This window comes from Xyrauchen texanus, chromosome 15, assembly GCF_025860055.1.
Source record: "Xyrauchen texanus isolate HMW12.3.18 chromosome 15, RBS_HiC_50CHRs, whole genome shotgun sequence".
In the NCBI taxonomy this organism is placed as follows: Eukaryota; Metazoa; Chordata; class Actinopteri; order Cypriniformes; family Catostomidae; genus Xyrauchen; species Xyrauchen texanus.
Window position 1 is genome coordinate 24,750,119 of NC_068290.1, and position 14,920 is coordinate 24,765,038.

At 41.2% G+C, this 14,920-nt stretch overlaps 1 protein-coding gene across 4 annotated transcripts in view; it reads left to right on the top strand.

Moving 5' to 3' along the window:
- LOC127655559 (epithelial discoidin domain-containing receptor 1-like) overlaps nt 1-14,920 on the top strand; it is a 61,683-nt gene that overhangs the window by 26,056 nt on the left and 20,707 nt on the right. For all 4 annotated transcript variants that reach the window (XM_052143451.1, XM_052143454.1, XM_052143453.1 and 1 more), the window contains exons 3-7: nt 3,521-3,623; nt 7,460-7,688; nt 7,798-7,945; nt 8,698-8,800; nt 9,670-9,856. In XM_052143451.1, coding sequence (XP_051999411.1) covers nt 3,521-3,623; nt 7,460-7,688; nt 7,798-7,945; nt 8,698-8,800; nt 9,670-9,856 — 770 coding nt within the window. The remainder of the gene's footprint in view (nt 1-3,520; nt 3,624-7,459; nt 7,689-7,797; nt 7,946-8,697; nt 8,801-9,669; nt 9,857-14,920) is intronic.

Genomic DNA, 14,920 nt, shown 5'->3' on the forward strand with positions numbered 1-14,920 from the left:
CTGGCTGGAGCCACTCAGCATGCCCTGGATTCTAACTCGTGACTCCAGGGGTGGTAGTCAGTGTCTTTACTCGCTGAGCTACCCCAGCCCCCCAACTTGCATTGTTTTTAAAGAAATTAGAAATGATCAAAAACATTGATATTCACAATGTTGCTTAATTGTTTATCACAAATATGTTGTAAATATTCAATATATCACATAGCCCTAGTTGTCATGGCTCCAGGTAGTTTGTTGGTTTATTTTATTTGTTTTGATATTTCTCTCTCTCATGTTTCGAAGGCACTGCCAGCATTCATGATCAGTGTTTCCATTGGAGCACTGATTGTTCCCAGGGGAACACTGATCATGCCACTAAATAGCATGCTAGCAGCACCTGGTTCTCCGCGGATTCACTCCCTACTTAATCCCTTTTTGTTGTCAGTATCTTTGCTAGATTGTTGTCTGGTGTGAAGTAACTTACCTCAGTCTCTCTGCCTAGTTGATCCAGTCTTGTGTATCTGTTTGGTTGCCCATCTCTGCCCATGTGTTGGGAGTGTGGTTGCCTTTCAGTTTGCCGTATGCTTGATCTCTGAGCTCACAAATCTTCAATTGATGATTCCTTGTCTCTGTCCGCGTGTTAGGAGATTGATTGCCTTCCAGTCTGCTGTGCGCTGGTTCTCTGCACTTCACTACACTTCAACGGAGGATTCTCACGAATCTGCTCCTGACTACAATGACGCACACACTCGCCTACAAACACACTATTCACGGAGTCCTCACGGATCTGCCCACTGCGCGGCCATGGCGCACATACATACACAAGCTTCTCCCCCTGCTACTGCAGCCAGTGCTGGGTACACCATTCTTTGCCAGTACAGTTTAAATAGCTATTTATTGTTAATAAAGACTTTGAACTGTTCCTCTGCTCTTGGGTGTTTTTGTGACACTAGTGTCAACCGGAGCTGCAGTGTGTGCATGGCGAAGAAAATAAAGTGAGAATTTGTTAATTTAGTGAGAGTTATGTGTTTCCTGAGGAGAGATAGTGTGTGCAAATAGATCAGGATGAGAATGTCAATGAGGCGTTTCAAAGACATCTGCTTATAATAAGCAATGACTGTAAAGAGCAGCTCTCATCTGCTCTGTATTAGCTGGAGATATTTGAGATAGATAGAGATTAAGACTGGGAGGGAGAGAGATTAAGAGTCATGCATGGAGAGAGAGAGTTTGGAAAAGAGAAAAAGTTTATTGGCAGCAGTGTTATGATGTAATGAAATGGGCAACTGTCTACAGTGTGTGTGTGTGTGTATGTGAGGGTCTTGCTGGCTGGGCAGGGTTTGTTTTTCAGCCATAGCATTCTTATCTCATGACTCACTTTAAAGCAACTGAGTACCCCCCAAAAACCTCTCCCATCACCCCCAGCTTTAAAACTCACACACACTGACAGGCACACCCTATAGGCAGGACAGATATATGATCAGTTTGTGCCAGAATCTTTCTCTACTGTCCTCATTTCATCTTTCTTTCCACTCACTCCCTCTTTTTCTTTCTCCTTTTCACTGTGCTACACCTGTGATTCATTGCCACAGCAACCCAAGCATTCCAACAATGCGACAGTATTTCTTTGGTATTTTTTAGATTTTTACATTGTGTCGTGTGTGTGGGTTTAGTTAGCAATAGTTTGGGGATTAAATTGTCCCCAGAAGTTAAATCTGTGTTTAATTTTATTTAATATCCAGATACGATCATAAGTAAATAATTTGTAGGTTGAGCTCCCTGAAGAGTGTGAACACTGTGGCTCTTTGGCACTTTCAATAGTGCTCAGTTTGTTTGACTGGCCTTGCCAGCTAAAGACTAGGGGTGGGTAACTGGCTGGTAAATGTTTAAATTTCACTCGCCAGTAATTTTGTAGTATAGTGGTGGAATATTTAGCAGTGAGATCCTTTCACTGCGTGTTTGGAAGAAAAGTTGTCCCATTTAATGATTGTGTGTCCAAAGACGAGATCCACGCAACACATTTGTCATTGAATAATGTCTCTTTTAATACCCATTTTGTTCTATACAGTCAGCTGTTGATCAAAAACAATAAAAAATGTATATTTAATTTCTAATCATGCATTGCACAGATAACATAAAGCAATCTGAGCGTTCTCTCATTAACAAACGCTCATTTACATACGCTCTTTCCAGAAATGCCATTTTTTGTCAAAGAGACCAGCTTAAGCATTTGTTGAACAAATCAATGAAAATACTTGTAAATAGAACAAATTATGCAATTAACAGTAATTAACTAGCGAACTGAATCGCGTAGCCGAGTCGGACAGTCATAATCTGCCATCACAGGGGGTTGGGGAGCGCGAGCCACACCCCCAAGCAACACACGAGGGGGAAAAATCATGTCGGACATACCAGCAGGCGGGGCCTCATGATGGGACAGAGCCTGAGGTGCCACTTGTGGCTGTGCTGAGTCTAGAGACATCAAAGCACTTAACTGGCTCCATGTGATCACTCCCGGAACAGCCTGTTACAGGGGAGGAAGATTTTCATCCTTGTAGCCCATGGAGACCATCACATCAGGGGCGGAGACGAGCCAGCGGGCACATCGCAGATCTCGCTGGGGCAAACAAGGATGCCTGGGGGTTTTCTGGCGGAGAAGCTCCCATTGAAATCCCCAAATCGCCCCCAGTGCTAACCGACACCGCCTCATACCCGTGGGTAGAAGGACCGAGTCCGGGAGCCGCTGGAGTGAGAAAGCCGTGAACGCAACGTTCCCAAAATCATGCCCTCGCAGTGAGATCATGACCCGTCCACAAGTGCTGTCCCCGCGTGGGCAGTGCCCAACACGAGAGGCAGTGATAGTGGCCGAGATAAGCAGAGAGGTAACGATCACAACAAGGAAACATACACACAAACGAGAAGGCATCTTGAAAAAGACACTTTCGGTTGCGCCACTCTTTTAGAGGAAAATCAACTCTTTTTATTTGTGTGTATATATATATAAGAAGATCTGCTCAGCTGTCGAAGTGCCCAGGGGTGTTACTCAACACAACCGTTGTGTGTGAGGGGGAGAACCATTGTAATGCACTGTAGATCCAACAGCTTTTCAGAGAGAGAGATGAATGGAACACCAGGAGGAATTCAGCTCTGTGAATACGTCTGCTCGGCTCCGAAGAAGAAATCTGAGTGCGTGTTTGCAAGCGGCACTCCTTTTATTTAAAAAAAATGCTAAACGTATCCTGACTGCTTTAAAAAAATAAATAATTAAACCACACCAACCTGGTTTGCTAGTCTTAGCTGTTTTAAGGTGTTATTCCAGCCTGACCAGTTGACAAGTCCCCAAAACCAGCAAAAAGACCTACCTAATCAGGATGGGGTAGTAATCAATTTTAGGCTGGTTTAAGCTGTATTTTTAGAAGTCTGTGAAATATCCTCATTTATATAGCCGAGTAAATATGTTTGTGTTTATTAGTGTGAGAATCTCATAAAGCTTGTTTTGGAGGGTGCCTTCAGATTCTGTCTGATGTGTTTTCTCTTTATCTCACAGGTAGGTGTCGCTATGCTCTAGGAATGGAGGATGGCTCAATACCCGACTCTGACATCACTGCGTCCAGCGCCTGGTCTGACTCCACTGAAGCCAAACATGGGAGGTGAGATCATTAGCATGATTTCATTTGAGAGTTCTGCATAATAAAGTTTATTTTCACTCTAATTTGGTGTTGGTGTGATTTGTGGGTATGTGTTTGTGTTCATACCTAACTCTCATGTGGGGGAGTGATTAGGTTACGTGAGATGTCAGTAATGGAGCGTATCCTGATATAGAGCATTAGGTAATGACATTACATCACTGTCTGCCGGAATAGACTCACATACTGCTGAATAAAGGCCAGTACCACACACACATTAGCAAGGACACAACATACACATACAGTATGATCACACAATAAACAAAGAGGCAAATACAAACAAACAAACAAACAAACACACACACACACACACACACACACACACACACACACACTTGACAAATAAGCTCATTCCGTCCTGAAACAGAGAAGTGTGTGTGTTTCTGTCTTTTGGCAGCACGTAAATCATGTGGTTGTTATTAAGTCGGCATTCTGTTGAAGACAGGATGGGGATTTTGAACAGAGGGGAGAGGAGTTTACAGGAGAAGCTGGGTGAGGGAGAGGGTGTTACAGCCTTAAACATGGAGGGAGAAAAAGGGATAGAAAGGGTGTAGGTGAAGAGAAGTGATGAGGTGCAGAGAGGTGCTGAAGCAGAGATTTATAGTGAGGATACAGTGTATGTGTCTGTGTGTCTGTGTGTGGGAGTGTGGGGAATGGAGGGCAGTAGTTGTAGAGATGTAGTAAGAGTTGCAGCATTGGGTGTTTGCAGGAAGGATTGTGTCTGTTCTGAGCAGATCACACAAACTCTCGGCTCATTAAAAAAAGATCAACCAAGTGTCCTGTAGAGCTTCTCTGTAGTCCTTTAATGTTGCTCTCATACTAGATGAAAGCCATATATATAGACACTTTTCCACCATCTGGCTGGAAGGTTACGTTTGCTGAATCGTTACGTTCCATATCAATCGAGGCTTGTTGACACGTCACTTTTCTTTTTCCTCTGTTTGTGCTGCAAAATCAGGATTAGAATGGAATGACTTGGCAAGTGACCAATCGTGATTCACCTTGTCACTAAAGCATTCCACCTACACGTTTTTCTGTCCTTATCACGGCTAGCTGATCATGCTAAGGAATCCGTGGCGGGAACGGTTTGTAATCGTACTAGGAATGGGAATTGTAAGGACATTAACTATTTTGGTTTCCGATTGTGATACCTCTTAACGATTCTGGTTCCTTATCTGTTCCATTAACAATTCATTTGATACTTTTGAGGAAAAAAGATTTGGAAAAAAGATTTAGAATTATATAGGCTAGCAGATATTGGCTAACAAATCAGAAATTAATGCAATTCTTGAAATAAACCTGCTTACACAGACTTCTTAGAGGCATAACTGCAATCCAATAATTGATCCTAAATATACATTAAATAAAAAAGTTCCAAAACAAAAAATGAGTGCTGTCAGTCGATAATTTTTTTTAATCGTGATTAATTGTATAATTTTTTGTAGTTATTCGTGATTATTCACAGATTTTGAAAGTGCTAAAATTTGACACTTATTTGATATACGTATTTTCATGTCAAAATTAATTTATTTCCATTTTAGGAAAGAAAAAAACAAACAATATCTAACAATATATTGCTTTATTAACATTTTCCAAACGTAGCCTTCCACATGAAATGCACTAAAATATCACCAATTCGAGTAACATTAAACGTAAAGTGGGAGGTTAACTAAATGAAAAAACTAGTATCCTCATACATTGCATATTCATTGCAATGGTCATTACATATCTTTATATTAATCTGCCGGTAGACTGTGGCTATCCGCTTTGTTAGAGGAATCGTGAAGCTGCGTCAGAGATTATTGAGCAGAGATGGACCACTTCTATTAAAATGAATGGGAGAAATTGGAACGCCCAACGGCAGCCAACGGTCAACGGATGTCGAAAGGAAGTCCCACAAGCTCCCATTGAAATCCCCAAATTGCCCCAGTGCTAACCGACCCCTTGGGTAGAAGGACCGAGTCGGGGAGCTGCTGGAGTTGCACTGGCATGACTGGAAATAGCCTCAAGAGAGCGTTCCAAAGATGGCCGACAATGGAATGAATTGCTAGAAAGGCTTTGGCTGCGTTCATAATTCACGTCAGAGTGTCAACGCGAGCGTCAATCTTTGAACTCACTATGAAAAGCGCTTCCAGACAAAAACGTCTCATTTTGCATTTTGGTGATTAAGTTAAGTTAAGACTTGACTTGCTTATGTGGTAATTAAAATGCGCCTTACAATCCCATGAGGGCTTGTTTTGTACATGAAATAGCACTAAGAGCTCCTTTCACCATCATTTTATCTCAGACAGGGAAGCACTGTCAGAGATACTTTTATTTGTTTAGAATAACAACCTCCACTGCTCTATCATAGGAGAGTGTTACGACAGTACCGCCCATAGAATATCTATGAGACTGCCGTGTTATGCTATTTTATGCTAAGCTTGTAAGCTCGTCTTGTTAAAAGGGCTCTGGCACTGTGCCTGTTTGTGAAGTGTACATCAGTGTAATGACTTAGGGCAGACACATTACAAAGGTTCCACCCTTCACACAAGTGCTAATGCTAAATATTACTCTACATGCGTTAATCACGTTTAAGAAAATTTTACGTGTTAACATTTTTTACATTAATCGCATGCATTAACACGTTAATTCTGACAGCTCTACAAAAAAAATTATAACATATTTAATTTAATTGTATGTTTCTTCATAAAATTCCCCTGATTACACTTTTTTTTTGTATCTTTTAACTTCACATTGTCATATGAACAACCAGTCTGTAACTGAACTGTCTGATTGAATGTCACCAGCTTTAAGTACAACTACTCTGACTGATGTTTAAGTGTTTTTGAACAACTAAAAAGAGCCATGTAATAAGAGTCATTTGTTCATGAAATGCACTACACTGTGAAGAGGCTGCAAATTGAACCAGACGTTGTGCAGATAGTCAGAAGTCTGTCTCTGTGAGACTGAAATCTTGTGGGCTCCGGATCGAGGTGAATAAATGGTGAATCTGAAATGTCTCAGTATGGTCTCAGATTCTGGATCTCAGCTGTGTCTCTGTGTCACTGAGGTGACAGTACCCACACCATACTGGAATATCTTATTCCTAAGTGTGTGTCTCAGTTGTCGGTCATCAGTATCTTGTCTTGAGTGTGTGATAATGACAGTAGCTGAATGTGGAGTGTGTAGTTTTGATTTTTTCCTTTGAATGTGTTACTCAGTCAATGTGAAACACTGTTCAAAACATATTTTACTTTTGAAATATTGTGTATTTGTGAATGAAACTGGTTATTCAATAAGAAACATGTAGGACACCTGGAACTGAATGAATGTGAAGTGAAGATAAAAGATTATGAAAGATAAATTAGACCAGAAAATGTGTTTTATTTGAGTAAATAGTGTGTGTGGGCAGGTTTATGTGGTTTACGAGGACTTTTTTTTAGGTTACAATCTGGTAAATGTGGTTATAAATGTGGTTTATAAGGGCATTTCTAGTGTCCCCATAATTCAAATCACTTAAAAAACATACTAAACTATGTTTTTTGAAAATGTAAAAATGCTGAAAGTTTTTTTGTGAGGGTTAGGTTTAGGGGTAGGGTTAGGGGATATAATCTATAGTTTGTAAAGTATAAAAATAATTTTGTCCATGGAGAATCCTCATAAGGATAGCCACACAAACACATAAGCAAACTTTGCCTTAAATATTAAATGCATTTTATTTTATGTATATATGTGTACAGTGCTTTTAAAAAGTACCTTCTGAATGTTTTCATAATGTTGTGCCTCCAAATATTTATTTTATTTATGCTCTCTCCTAGGCTAAGCAAAGGAGAGGGGGACGGGGCATGGTGTCCAGCTGGTCCGGTGTTCCCTAGTGGTTCTGAGTACCTGCAGGTGGACCTGCACACACTGCACTTCCTTTCTCTGGTTGGCACGCAGGGGCGGCATGCAGATGGGCTCGGACGGGAGTTTGCACGTAGTTATCAACTCCGTTACTCCCGTGATGGACGACACTGGATAACATGGAAGGACCGCTGGGCGCAGGAGGTCTCAGCATTAAATATGTCCTCAGAATAATGTCATAAGTAGCAGGTAGTACAAAAGCACTAGTTGTTCTTTTCTCTTACAGTAGTGTGTGTCTGGTGTTTTGTCTCAGGTGGTATCAGGGAATAAGAACACATATGACATAGTCCTAAAAGACCTGGGTCCACCCATTATAGCACGCATGGTGCGGTTCTACCCGCTGGCAGACCGCGTGATGAGTGTGTGTCTGAGAGTTGAACTCTACGGTTGTGTCTGGAAGGGTGAGTTCCATGTATGACATGCAATCCATCATCAGTATTATTCCCAAAACACACATTAAAGGTGCACTCAGTAAGACTTTAGCTGGCTCTTACTCTTCCCATCAGTTCCAGTAGTTGTTGTGGTTTTGGACTCTACTAACCCCCATCGTCCTGGATACTGGGAGTCTGCTTATTAAACGCTGCCGCTTTATTCGAAGATGCTTGTTTATCTTCTGTTTTGTTACTTTTAGTCTGTGTTTATGTCTGTCTCATACTACACACATCACATTTATGGACATTCTTGGATTTAATCCGAAGGAATTTCCAAGCGTTTTTACGTGCGCGTACAGCCGCGATTCTGCTAAACATCACTCTGGACTATACCGTTGACTCTGACTCCGTTATTGTCTGTAAAGTAAGTATATTGTGTTTGTTGTTATATTGTTTGTTTTGTTTACATGTATTTTATGTTTGAGCGTTGGCTGAAAGTGCTATATAAATACAAATATTATTTTTGTCAGTATTAGTGGTTGTAAATCAGTCAATTGCATGACACAGTGTCATGTGCTGTGAACATGGCAGCTCCCATGAGGCGGCGACCCACTCTATCTAAAATTAAATGCTTTTAATTAAAAAGAAAATGCTATTTACAAAATGCTTTGTGTAAAACTTTTTTAATAAGCAAAAAATTACTTAGTGCACCTTTAACTACAGGCACATTCTGCATTCAAATGACATTTGACTTTGAGTAATGTGCTTGTGTTCTTTGTTAGATGGACTGAATGCGTACACTGCTCCTGTGGGTCATGTGATGCACCTGTCAGGCTCACCTGTCTACCTTAATGACTCTGTCTATGATGGCAGCAAAGAGGCAGGGTAATACAGACAGACACACACACACAGACACACACATGTTTTTTTTGCCAAATGAGAGCACTGTACCACGGACTTCAGTTATTTTCATAAAAAGCTAATTATAAATACTATATATACCTAAACACTTTCATAACCCTATCTCCAAAATAATTTATGAATGTATAGTTTTTCCAAATGAGGATGTATGTTAAAGTCTAGCTTAATTTTCTGTGTGTGCTTCTGTGTGTGTGTGTGTGTGTGTGTGTGTGTGTGTGTGTGTGTGTGTGTGTGTGTGTGTGTGAGTGAGTGAGTGTGTGTGAGTGTAAGTGAGTGAGTGAGTGTGTGCTTATACTACATTGTGGGGACCAGCTGTGCCCACAAGGATAGTAAAACCTGAGATCACCTACATTGTGGTGCCAGCGAAGGAAATGGCATATTAAACATTCTAAACTATGTTTTTTTTTATTTTTATGTAAAAATGCAAAAAGGTTTCTGTTAGGTTTAGGGGTAGGGTTAGGGATTATTGTTAGATCTGTATAAAATTAATAAAATGCATGGAAGTCTATGGAGTGTCCTCACAATGATTTAAAAACAAGTTTGTGTGTGTGTGTGTGTGTGTGTGTGTGTGTGTGTGTGTGTGTGTGTGTGTGTAAGGTGGGGTTGGTGAATGTCTTGTAGAAACACTCCCAGATGTGATTGTAATAGGGCAGAAATGTTTGCAATAGTTTAGCTAACATTTTTGACACTAGCCAGATGTGACTCTCACAGATGTGTGTGCGTGGGAAAATGTGTTTGAGCACATACATCTATGTATATGTGTGCACATGCCCAATGACATGGTAAATTCAACTTGACTTCGGTTCTGTAATGTATGTTTTTCCTCTCTGTAGGGTGATGTTTGGAGGCGTGGGCCAGTTGTGTGATGGTGTTTTAGGTGGGAATGATTTCGTGGAGAGTAAAGAGTTGAGAGTGTGGCCAGGATATGATTATGTGGGATGGAGTCGCGAAGCATTGGGTCAACCCACTGTCGACATTGAGTTCCACTTTGAGAAAACACGGGTTTTTCACACCATGCAGGTATGTTTATGTTTGTATCAGTGTAAGAAATTATTTTTCCAATTAAGGGGCAACCTTTTCTCCCTGGATTTGATTTCCTGGGCATTTTTGTTACCTTTTGCAAGAGCATCATGCCACACCTGCCTGCCAACCAGAGAAGTGCAGTGTGTCCAGGTCCACTTTTACAAGGGCATATTATTTTCCAACAATATAAAGAATATGATATGCCATCCATTTGTGTGAAATACTTCAATTTAATTAATTTATCAAAAATTCTCAATTTTAATAATTGGTAACATTTTAATAAGGATCTATTTGTTATGATCAGTCATGTCATGATGAATACAATTTTTCTTGATATTTTGAGTTGTAAGAAGTCATTCTACTAGAATTAATGTAAGTGCTTTTATAACATTTTAAGCTTCACATTTCTGTGTTTAAACGCTCCAAAAATGTGTCCCATTTACATTGTCCCCATTCTCTTCCATTGTATGTGCCTCAATGTAACCTCAATTTTTACTTTTTTTTGTGAGTGAAATGTCAAAATACATTTTTGTGGTAATCAACATTATGCCACAAATGCTGTTGATTGAGCTTAACTTATATTGAACCCAGAACCTTTAATGCAATAAAAGCATTTATTAAAACCAAGCTGAAAAACGGCTCGTTTTCTACTTCCACAATTTCCTTATGTCACAACACTAGGGTCCCATTAATTCATGACCGCCTCTACAGCAAAAACATCAATGCCTACTTTATGTCATCACACCCTGGCCTCGCCCACTGGGGTTCAGTTCGGAAACTGATAGAGTGCAGGACAGACAGGCCTGGTGTGGCCTAATAACTATTCCTGAACATCAAAGGGGACCCATGTGGACTATTTTGAATTATATTTGGATATAAATATGCACTAAACAGACATCTTTGACTTTTGTCATGTATCTCATGCCGCTTTTTAAAAGTCTTACAGTTACAACTCTGAAAAGGAGACCCTGTTTCATTCAGCTGCTGCATAGCCTTGGCCAAAACCAAGTGTTTCAGACAGAGGGCCAGATACATGGTGGAAAATGATCATATATTACTAAATTATGCCAATTTTGGAGCAAAAAAACTTTACTAAGATTATCAGTGGATCTCAGGGAAGATAAATTATAAAAAAGTGTATATCATGACCACTTTAATGCATTAGGTATCATGAACTAACAATGAAAAATATATTTTTTACAGAATGTATTAATCATTGTTAGTTAGTTCATCTGTGATAGTTAATAAAAATACAATTGTTTATTGTTAGTGCATGTTGGTTCATAGTGCATTAACTAATGTTAGCATATACAAATTTAGATTTAAAAAATGTATTACTATATGTTGAAATGAACATTAAACAGGTTTAATAAATGCTGTAAAAGTATTGTTCATTGTTAGTTCATGTTAACTAATGTTGTTAACTAATGTTAACAAATGAAACCTTATTATAAAGGGTTAACGAATAATTACATTTATTACATCTCAGGGGCCATTCAGACTGGAAGAGTTTTTGCGATACAAAAGCTGGATGAAGCGCGTCGAATGGAACAGAATGTAGGTGTCGAGAGATGTCTTTTTAAAAGTTGAAGTTCTTTTTAACTCGGCAAGGTGTCTAAACATGCAACACTCCTGTGTGAGAAGCTGAAAAATCAGCAAGACTTGGCACAATGCTCAAGGAAGTCCATCTAGCACGTTTACATAAAAAAAAAAAAAAAACAGGCGAACAGTGCAGAAAACTGTAAAATGGATTCATCTTCAATGGCCCCTTATTCATAAAGTTAAATCCACTTATACTATTTTATGAAATAATATGTATAACCAAGCTTGGAATAGAATATTTAAAACTATATCAGATGTTACAAATACAAAACTAAGAAATACACCATGAGGACATTTAGGGTGCTTTCACACTTGGTTCGATTTCTAGGACCGAACCAGAGTTTGTTTCCTCCCCCATTCCACATCCCCCCGATTTGGTATGATTGCATTAATTGCGTTTTTTTCTTAAATTTCTTTAAATTACTTAATTTCAGTGTCTGGTGTGTGAATATATATGGTATCTCGTGGTATCTGTATTATTTGTACCATTCATCTTCAACTCTACTGAACGTCCTAGACAGCAAAAGCTATCCGAGAATTAAGATCAGTCAGTCAGTAAGGCAGTAATGATAATTCTCCAGCTCAGTAAATCCTCCCAGTTCCACCCTCAGGAACCTGTCATTACCCTTAAACCCTTTAATGAACATTTGATTTGTTTGTGTTTGTCTCTCTGCCTGTGGGATTGATTTTGTGGTAGTGTGTGATTCTGAGGCAATCTGAGTGTTTTGTTGGGCAATTTGCAGAACCATAATTATTTTTCTTTTGTTTCTGGTATGTGAGCATATTGTAATTTTTTGAGGGTCTTCTGACCAGGCATGCTGGTTTGTTTTTCCCCACTTCTGACAGTCTCCATCTGTATGTGACTTTCTGGTTTTGAGAGGGAATTCTTTACATTTTCCGATCTCCCTCATCATGGCATACATAAACACTTACCATGTTGTTAATGTTTTTCCTGTGGCTTCCCACTATTTGAACACTTCCTCTCCTCACTTGTATGTCTTGCTGTAAATTCCCCCCAAAAAATCAGAGAAACAGGACCAGAGGGCCCGTTAAACATTTCCCATAAAAACAATTGCTTGTTCACGTGTCGTTGTGAAATAATTTTTACACCTCCCTCTGCTCTCTCCATCCCTTTAAATAATCACCATATCCCAGACCTTTGTTCAGAGAAATTCCTGCAGTAACAGAATACCTGCAGCCTGTCCAGGCAAATAATTACCTCTATTGTGATCAGGAACTCCAGTGCAATGTTTGCCACAGGCCATCATGTGGAGCAATGGAGCTTACTCACTTATAGTGTATGTGTGTCAGGTTTTGCCTATATTGTCCCCACTGCAAAATTCCTTTTTTAACTCAATACTTTTGTTTGTTTTACCAGGTAACTTTGCTTTCTATTAAAAATATACATTTACACGAGAAGCAAAATGACATAATATATATAGTCTTGTTTTTTCTAAATGTTGTGAGGCATGTGCTTAAATGCCTAAAACTAATGGGATACAAAAACATTTTTCACATGTGGAAATAGATTTGTATTGTTTTAAACTTAAACCTCACAAAATGTTGTTAGATTTTATAAAATAAGATTAAAATTAATATTCAGAGTTCAACACAAATGAATATCAATCGGCAGCATTTGTGGCACAATGTTGATTACCACAAAAATAAGTTCCCCCGTTGTGTCGAATGAAGTGACACTTGGAGACTTTCTTGAAGGCCTCGGTTACCATTGAACTTGAGAAAAGGCCAATGAGAAATTGGCAGACAGAATGTGCATGTCCCTCCCCCAGACATAAAAGGAGGGAATTGTGCATCTGTTCATTCAAATTTCTTCTTCTGAGCCGAGTGGTTGTGATATCAGCGAGCTGAGACCTATGTATCTGCGGCGCGTATCAGTGGCTTTCTCCTTCTCCACACACCAGTGCAGCTGGTGATGAAGGCGATTTGGGGAGTCCAACAGGCTCGGTTTCGCCAGGTAAATCCCCACGAACCACCCGTCCCCTAGCACGCTCGTTTGCTTCTCGTTTGCAAGACTGGCTCGTCCCATGGCCATTCTGATGTCTCCCTCGGACACCACGAGCTGGATGATGATTTCGCCGCTGCATCCTAGAGCATCACAATGGCGTCTGATGCTGATGACTCGACTGCAACTTTGCTCCCTAAAATATTATTACCTGCTCCTCCCGCTGTGAAGCCCCACTGGGTACGTCATACCTGATCGTCCCTTAGTGCCCCCTGCTCGAAGCTTGGACGCTTATGCTTACGCTTCCAACCTATTGCACTGGCTGGATGGGACCATCCGACTTGGCGACACGATTTAGCTCGCCAATCTTGGACCTCTGAGTTCTGAACCGAGCCTCACACAGACTCCTGTTCAAAGGTGCTCATACAGAAACTTATTCTAACGTGTGTCCAGCATCTAGATTGGTTCGTAGCGACAGACCTGAAGGATACGTACTTTCACGTCTCACTTTTGCCTCAGCACAGACCCTTTCCTATGGCTCGCATCCGACGGCCCAACGTACTAGTACCAGGTCCTCCCCTTCGGATTGTCCCTGTCCCTTTGTGTCTTCACGAAGGTCACAGAGGCCGCCCTTGCCCCGCTAAGGGAAGTGGGCATCCGCATACTTGATTTCCTCGATGACTGGATGATTCTAGCTCACTCAAGAGTTTCTGTGCACCCACAGGGACCAGGTGCTCAGGCACCTCAGCCGTCTAGGGATTCAGGTCAACTGGGAAAAGAGCAAGCTCTCCTCGGTTCAGAGCATCCCTTTTCTTGGCATGGAGTAGACTCAGTCGCAACGACAGTGTGCCTCACAAACGAGTGCACACAGCCGGTGCTGAACTGCCTAAGTTCTCTCAGACAAGGCACAGCGATTCCACTGCGACAGTTCCAGATGCTCCTCGGGCATATGACATCCTAAGCGGTGGCCGGGCCGCTCGGGTTGGTGCATATGAGACCACTTCACCACTGGCTTCAGACTCGAGTCCCGAGATGGGCATGGCACCACAGCACATACTGTATGTTCATCACCTCTTTCTGCCACCAGACATCCAACCCTACATCCAATCTCTGTTTTCTGCAGACAGGAGTCCCCCTACAGCAGGTGTCCCGATGTGTTCTGGTCACCACAGATGCCTCCAAACAGGGTTGGGGCGTCATGTGCAACGGGCACGCAGCTGCCGGCTCCTGGACAGGGCGCCAGCTGGGTTGGCACATCAACTGCCTAGAGTTGCTGGTTGTAATTCTTGCCCTGCGGAGGTTTCTCCCACTACTTCGGGGTAAGCACGTCTTGATTCTTTCAGACAGCACCACCACGATAGCATCACATGTCGCAACTCGCCCGCCATCTCCTCCTTTGGAGCCAGCAGCGACTCATATCCTGGGCAACATCAACACGGCAGCGGACACGCTGTTGTGACAGGGAACGCTCAGCGGAGAGTGGAGGCTCCACCCCC